Source organism: Quercus robur, chromosome 12, assembly GCF_932294415.1.
Source record: "Quercus robur chromosome 12, dhQueRobu3.1, whole genome shotgun sequence".
NCBI lineage: Eukaryota > Viridiplantae > Streptophyta > Magnoliopsida > Fagales > Fagaceae > Quercus > Quercus robur.
In genome coordinates, this window is record NC_065545.1 from 35256723 (window position 1) to 35264503 (window position 7781).

Here is a 7781-nt window from a genome sequence, read left to right on the forward strand (position 1 = left end):
CTAGGTATGTGCTATTGTTATTATCATTATTGTTGATTATCATTATCATCTTAATGTAGCTTTTTATTTGTTGTTATCATAATTATATTGTAGCCCTTTACAATTTCTTTTGTTGGTAATATAGCATTGTGGTGGTAAAGTTATGGAGTACATTGCAAAGAGCTTCAAAACTTAGCTATATGTGTCTTAAGCCCAACTTGTAGTGCAACGGGATGTGAAAGAAATTGGAGTACTTTTGATCATGTACACACTAAAAAAAGAAATTGTCTTGAGCAACAAAGAGTGAATGCTTTGGTGTTTGTAAACTATAATATTAATTTGGAGTTGAGACAAATAAAGAGAGAAGAGAATGGTGACTCATATGATCCAATTTGTCTATCGGATATGGAATCTGATGATGAATGGATTACCGAAAAGGAAGAACCTTGCTTGCTAGAAGATACTTCATGGATGGACATTCATGAATGCTTTGAAGTTAATGAGGAAGGATGTAGTAGAAAAAGAAAGAGAGATATAAATTTATATTAAATTGAAATTTTCTTTTCTATATTATGAATAAAATGCTAATTTTGACAAATATATTTTTTGTTATTATTTTTATAGGTCCAAGAAATTTGAATGCCAAAAAGAAAAGTAAAGAAAAAGTTATTAAAGTTGAAGAATCAGAAGAGATAGTGGATGTTGGAGATGATGAAGAAGATGTACAAGAAGATGCCAATGAGGAAATGATTTTGCGAGATGATGAAGATGATAACTTCATTGACTTGGACTATGGAGATGATTTTGATTAGGCAGTGATGAATATGATTAGGAAAAAAAATATTTTGACTAATATAATATGTAGCGACTTTGAACTCTAATGAATTTGGATATGGATATTTTTATCTTTTGGATATGGATGTTAAAAATATATTTCCATTTGGTTTATTTGGTTAGCTTAGTCAAATACTTTAACATAAGTGATAATTAAAGTAGTCATTATTTGCATATGTTTCAATTTTATAATAAATATATGTATATGTATATGTTTTATAAATTTTATATAGTGTTTGTGTATCTTACGATACATGATACGATACACGATACATAAAAATGAAAAAAACGATTTACGATACGATTCACGATTTGACAACTATGGTCTATTCCTTTTTAAAGAGGTAATGTATTCATAGTACTAGAGGGAATAGCAAAAGAGTCTTATAAATAGACAATGGTACAAAGAATTTGATAGCTTTGGCCCAAGGGTCTTCCCTATGAGGAGAGGGAAAATAGAGTGTGAAATCAAGAGAGAGAAAAAAGATTTTTGCTTGGTAGGAACGCAAGAGGAAGGAGAGAGTAAGGTATTGCCACCTTCAAGAAGATAGCCAAGGAGGAGAGAGCAAAGGGTCGTTGCCTTCAAGAAGATAGCCAAGGAGGAGAGAGCAAAGTGTTGCCGCCTTTGAGAAAGATAATTTGTGTGTGTGAGAGCAGAGAAAAATAAGAGAGATTTTTTTCTTTAGCCGTGAGACATACACAATAATTATTGTAATTGATTTGATAAAAGTGAAATTATTCAAAGTTTGTCCCGTAATTTTTTCCCTTCAAAGAGAAAGGGTTTTCCACGTAAATTTTGTGTTCTTATGTGTGATTATTATTTTGGATTGCTAATATTGTTGATAACATTATTTGGGTCCCAACATATTGCTCATTGCATAGAAATGAACAACTCTAACCGAAGGTTCCAGTTCATACTACAATCGATGGAAATCTTATGTTTGAAAATTAAAAGTAGAGCTTTTCCCATGGATTCTTCTAATTCAGCTTATTTAGTAAGGTGAAATTGAAAGCAGTGACATTTTTGAGATTTTGATTTCTGTGTTTTTGATACTATTTTTATTAGTTTTTGAATTTTTTAAACTAAAATATGTCAAAACGGTGTCCTTTTTTTATCACTTAAGGCGACCCACATAATAGAACTAGATGAAAGGACTACACTAAATAAAGGTCAAAGTTGTAGGGCTTATATCTCAAAGAAAAAGAAAAAGAAAAAAAGAAGTTGTAGGGCTTAAATGAATAAATCAAAAATAACACGACTGAATTGAAGTTTAAGTAAACTTAGAATATATAATTTGTTGTTTAGCAAAAGAAAAAACCTTAAAATGATATGTATTTGGAGCATTTTTTATTACATCAATCTTATTTTAGATTGGTGTAGTTTATCATTTGGTACAGGGAGACACTTTTTTTTCGAGAAGATGTACAGGAAGACACTTAAAAGGTGGATAAAGAAGGATTGTCTGAGCTAAGCTTAAACTTGACTCGATATTAAATGAGTAGGAACATACAGAAATATATATTTGAAATCAAGTCCAAAATGTTCATAACTCAGTTCAAGTGTAATAATAATAATAATAATAAAATAAATAAATAAAAGAAGCAAAATGTCCAATTATAACTCCATCTGTTAGCTAACAATGAATTGATGTTTAATTACTTGGACCCTGCTAACCGATCAACCATAAGCTAGAAGGAGGGGCACATTAATGTGACCACACAAAAAAATAATTATAACTCCATCTGTTAGCGAACAATGGATTAACGTTTAATTACTTCGATCTAGCTAATCAATCAACCATAAGCTAGAAGGAAGGGCACATTAATGTGACCACTCAAAAAAGTATTCTTTGACATGTTGCTAATTAATATTGTTGGGTTAAGATTGCTTGACCCCAGTTAATTAATTCAATTACCTAAGTTGATTAATTAGGTTCAATTGCATACAAACCGTGAAGGCATCAGCAAATCACCAATTAAACTAAATGCAGTTGAAAATAAATTGACATAGTGATTTGTCGATAAATGAGGAAAACCTCTCGTAAGGCAAAAACTCCAGCGGGTGATTTTAAGATCACCACTTCTAAGAATCTACTAATCAACAATCAAGCGGTTACAAGTATAAAAAATCTTACCACTACCCTGACCTATCCCAAAATACCAATCTACAGTTGAACCTTCGCTCCAATACCCAATTGGACTTAATCTTGTAGTAGCCTTCTTTCCCTTAATGCACTAATCTCCAATCTGTGACTAACCCTTTGCACGGATCCCAGTACGTGACTAACTCTAGCAACTTGAACAGATATTGTTGGCTGCAAAGTTCTTCACTTCATCAACAATTAAGATTAGGAAGTACTTGGTTACAAAACCCTTTGGCGTACAAATATAGTAACTTCTCCTAGAGAAAAAATAATCTCTTTGTCTCTGTATCCGTATGCGATGGCTCTTAAAATAAGCCTTATATATGTTTAGGATTGTGAGAGTAGAAACCCTGAACAAATACATAAGTTGGGTTGAATTTCAGATCTGGAAAACTGAAAATCGTAATTCTCAATGGATCAAGCTTCTCATTTAGTCTTGATAGAAGTATCTGTTGAGCTATCTGTTGAGACTTAATGAAACAACTTTTCTTCACTTGTTACTTGGATCAATCTTCATGTCTTTAATATGAACACTTGATATGCTTGAACAACATATTTCTTGATGTATTAAATCCAACTTAGATCTACCCAATTACAAGTAAAGTGTATTTTGTCAAAGGATTAGCCAATTACATAAAATTATGACCTTAACAAATATAATATGTGCCATGGGTGCCACCTTACTAGTTGATCAAGATCATCTATCTACCTACTGTGTCACCATCAACATCGAAAACAATTACTCATTCATATCACTTAGGCATATCACAACTTAAGAGCATTTGTAACAGTGGAGCTAAATAGCTATAATGCTATTTTAGCTCCACCAAAATACCAAAAAGGGTCACACAGCAATGGAGGCATAGCAATAATTTTTAGCTGAACTGCTACAGTGCACATCTATAGATAGATGTGCACTGTAGCAGTCATCTAAAAAAAAAAAAATTTTTATTCAGCACTCCCGATTAAAATAAATAAATAATACTTGGTTGTTTATTTTTTTTTCATTCTTTTATTCTTCATCTCACCTTCCTCTCTCTCATCACTCTCAAGCTCCCATCTCTCCATCTCACCTCTCGGAACCTATCCGGTTCACTCTCACCATCTCTCAAGTTGACCGACGTTGTCCCAGCTGAAGCTCGACCCACCGCTGCCTCATTCCTCAGCTCGCCAGCCAGCCAGAAAAATAGTAGCAGAGGAGCAATAAGAGCTGAAGTTTTGCTACTCATATTTGTATGTATCGAGATCGAGGGGAGGTTGTTTTTGGAAGATTTTGATGTCTCTGACTGAGGGACCAAAAATTTCATTGGAGGTTCGTTTGAGAGATTTTTGTTTCTCTTTTCTTTGTTTTTGAGTTCTTTGTTGTAAGATTACTTCTCCCTCTTTAGTTAGCTTTGATTTTTTATTGTGAAATCTTTTATGAAATTTTGGGTCTAGAGAGGTTAGAAGTGAATGGTTTTTTTTTTTTTTTTTTTTTTTTTTTTTTTTTTTTTTGAGAGTGTTCTTTGGCAAATTCTTTGATGCATTACTTGATATCTTTGGTTGAAATTTGCTGTGGGGCTGTAGGATTGATAAATTATGTACTCGGAACAATGCCTTCCCGAAAATGGCATGTGTGACAGTGTGGGTCCCTCCATTATGTGGCTTTGTTGCCGAATCGTGTCTTTGCTGAAGACTTTTGATTCTTCTTCTTTGTTTAGATTTTGAATTCTGTGGTTCTTAAACTTTTGATTTTTTTTTCTTCTGTGGGTTTGATGGCTGTAGTGGTGGCGATGGTGGTTTTTGTGGCTATGGTTTGGTGGTATGGTGTTTGATTTTTTTTTTTTCCTGTGGGTTTAGTGGCTATGGTGGTGGCGATGGTGGTTGTTGTGGTGGTTGTGGGTGTGGTTGTGTCTGGTGGTGGTGGTGGTGGTAGTGGTGGTTGTGGGTAGAGGTGGTTGTGGATGGTGCTGGGTTGGTTTTTTTTGGGTAGTGGGATATATTATTTTATTGTGATGTTTATATTATTTTATTACGTTGATAGCTAAAATAGATCCATTGCTGCAGCATGTGTGTAGGTATAATAGATAAAATAACTTTTGGTGGAGCTAAAAAGCTAAATTTTTAGCTCCATTGCTGTGGATGCTCTAAAGAAAGGAACAATGTAAAACATTTCTATGAAATTTTCGATGCATTTAGAGTTATTATAAACATATTAAACCAAAGAACTCCTTATATTAGGAATAATTCTAGGGCCACACACACTTTGTTATAATTTTTTTATGTGATAAACTGTAATTAAATGTTTGTCACTTTCACATCGACACACAATTTTTTCTCCACCACTTACAACCAGCCATATATATAAGACAGTTGTGTCAAAAATTGTGTGAAAGTATATAGTCCTATAATTATTCATTATTCATAAATGGCAAAGCCACAACTCTTTTTAGGAGGATTAAGTTGTCAGATGAAAAATTACTAATCCAAAACATAAGCTAGTTTGTATATATAACAAAAAATTTCACACATATATCTTGTTAGTAATATGTGAACTATATTTTAAATCATATTAATCATAATTAATATTCTTTACACATTTTAGATCAAGAATTTATATTAAAAAATTAGAAATTAGACGGTTAGCAATAAAAACTTTGAAACATTAATCAATTTTAAATAGTATAAATAACAAGTGTCACTTTACTTCTCTAAATATATACAAGTCAATATTAGAAAAAATATATCAATAATAACAACTATAACTATGTAGATTTATTATAAATATACATATAAACATATTGTATTCTGCATATTTAAATTGGTCCTCAAACTAATTAGCTTGCTCACAAATCATAACTTGACTAGTTTTTTTTTTCAATAAAAAACATAAACAAGTAGGTCATCTCTCTCTCTCTCTCTCTCTCTCTTCTAGTTTCCACCTGTAGTACGCTTCTCACCTTGATTGGGTAAATTGAAGCATATGTAGCCCACAATTAGCTTTTTTGAAGAATTTTTTTTTTAAAGGTAATTTTTTTTTGGTCCTTAAATTTGAAGTTCGATTTTGGTACTTCAAATTTTAAAAGTTCAAATTCAATCTAAATTTAAAAAAAGTCAACATTTCATCTTTGTCTATAGGGGAATTTGATTATAGTCCCTGAAATATGGGGTTGATTTGATTTTTATCTCTTAAACATGGGGTTACTTTGATTTTGGTCTCATAAATATACGAGTGGTTTGATTTGGTCCCTAAAGAAATGTGTGTCGCAACATTCCCGTTACACATGTGAAGGTAAAATTTTGGTTGTGAGAAAATCTGGACTCTTTGATAGCTCCTTGCTTTACTCCTTTGCAAAACCCTGGTTGCTTGTCACCTAGTTTCTTTTTTTATATGAACTTTGTCATCTAGTTATTATCTATATCTACTAGGTGAAAGAATATTAATTAGTGTATTCATGCATGCCGTTATAAGGTTGGAGAACCTTAGGACTTGGGTTGTCACTAATGCAAGAGTAGTCTGCGAATGCTTTTTTATTTTGGGGCGGCGGCGGCCCGGGGGGGTGGGGGGTGGGGGTGTTTCTACTTTGTGCAAATGGATAGATTGGACCCCATAGTGGAAGTACAAATTAACAAAGTCCCCTTGCATTAAAAAAATAATAGTAATAAAAAAAAAAAAAAAAACTTAATCCCTCCAATGTTCAAAGATGAAATGTTGAAATAAATAAATAATAATAATAACATAATTCACACTTAGATAGAAGTGTGAATTAAAATGGGGCAGTCTTTTATTTTTTATTTTTATAATTTTCTAATTCTTACAGGTGACAAATTTTTGGTGTGGTGGATACTCGGTTGGTATTAGCTGTAACCTTCTTTTGGTAGACATTTTGGTGAAGGATAGCTTCCTCAATAATTGGGCAAACATGCACAACAATATACTATCCAATAATAATGAATCCAAAAAACCCGTATTTTACCTTCCTAATCTTAAAAAAAAAATGGTCCTTCCCTTGCCAACATAATTAGCCATAGTCCAAGAAATGATTGTGGCCAAACCATGCAATTCAAGGTCACTACTTATGAAAACGCAAATTTGGATTATGATAAATTCTGCAAGTCACTTGCATTGCTTTGCATTGAGAAGACAGAGAGCAAACTTGGTAGAACAACGGCTTTAGAGTTCTCTTTGTTTGTGAAAGAAAAATCCGAGGTCATTGAGATAGAAAAGTATTCTAAACCTGGACATGTTAATCCACAATTGAGTCTCAAGACTCAAGTCACTTGTGTAGGTTGGGATGAATATTTAGGGGCCAACGAGGTAGCTTTTCGTGATGGGAATAAGCCTATGCATGTTTCATATTGGATTGGGTCAATTTTTGATGGTCTTGTCATTGCAATTCCACCTCTTAATCAAGCTATTCTTGGAGTGAACATATTAGTCACAATTCCTAATGAGAACAAACTCTAGGACGAGCTAGACAGTTTGAATTTCTTTTTTTAATTTTTTTCTATATGTGATCTAGGAAAGGGGAAGAATTGTTTGGTTAAAGTTTCATGTTAGTCGTTAGCTTGATTTGGTATGGGGTTTAATTTTATCATCCATCTGTAATTGTTATTTTGAATGATGAAAGCCAGTTATGTATTTGAATGATCAAAAGACTTTTGAGTTGTTTGTAATTTTTGTGCATTGTTTGCTCATTTAATTTAGCTTATTTGTTATCTACGTGTAAGCATTTTTTAATTTAGACTTAGCTTATGCCTTGGTTCATTATGAGGGATTTGACTTACTTAAGGGAGTGAATTTTGTACAGTACCTGCTTGTATGTGCCGTATTGGTACTTAGAC

General features: G+C 32.7%; 1 protein-coding gene across 1 annotated transcript; it reads left to right on the forward strand.

Moving 5' to 3' along the window:
- Positions 1–6993: 6993 nt before the first annotated feature.
- On the forward strand, positions 6994–7404 carry LOC126708434 (uncharacterized). The gene has a single exon (XM_050408228.1). It carries the CDS (start codon positions 6994–6996, stop codon positions 7402–7404), a length of 411 nt encoding a protein of 136 aa, XP_050264185.1.
- The last annotated feature ends 377 nt before the right edge of the window (positions 7405–7781 follow it).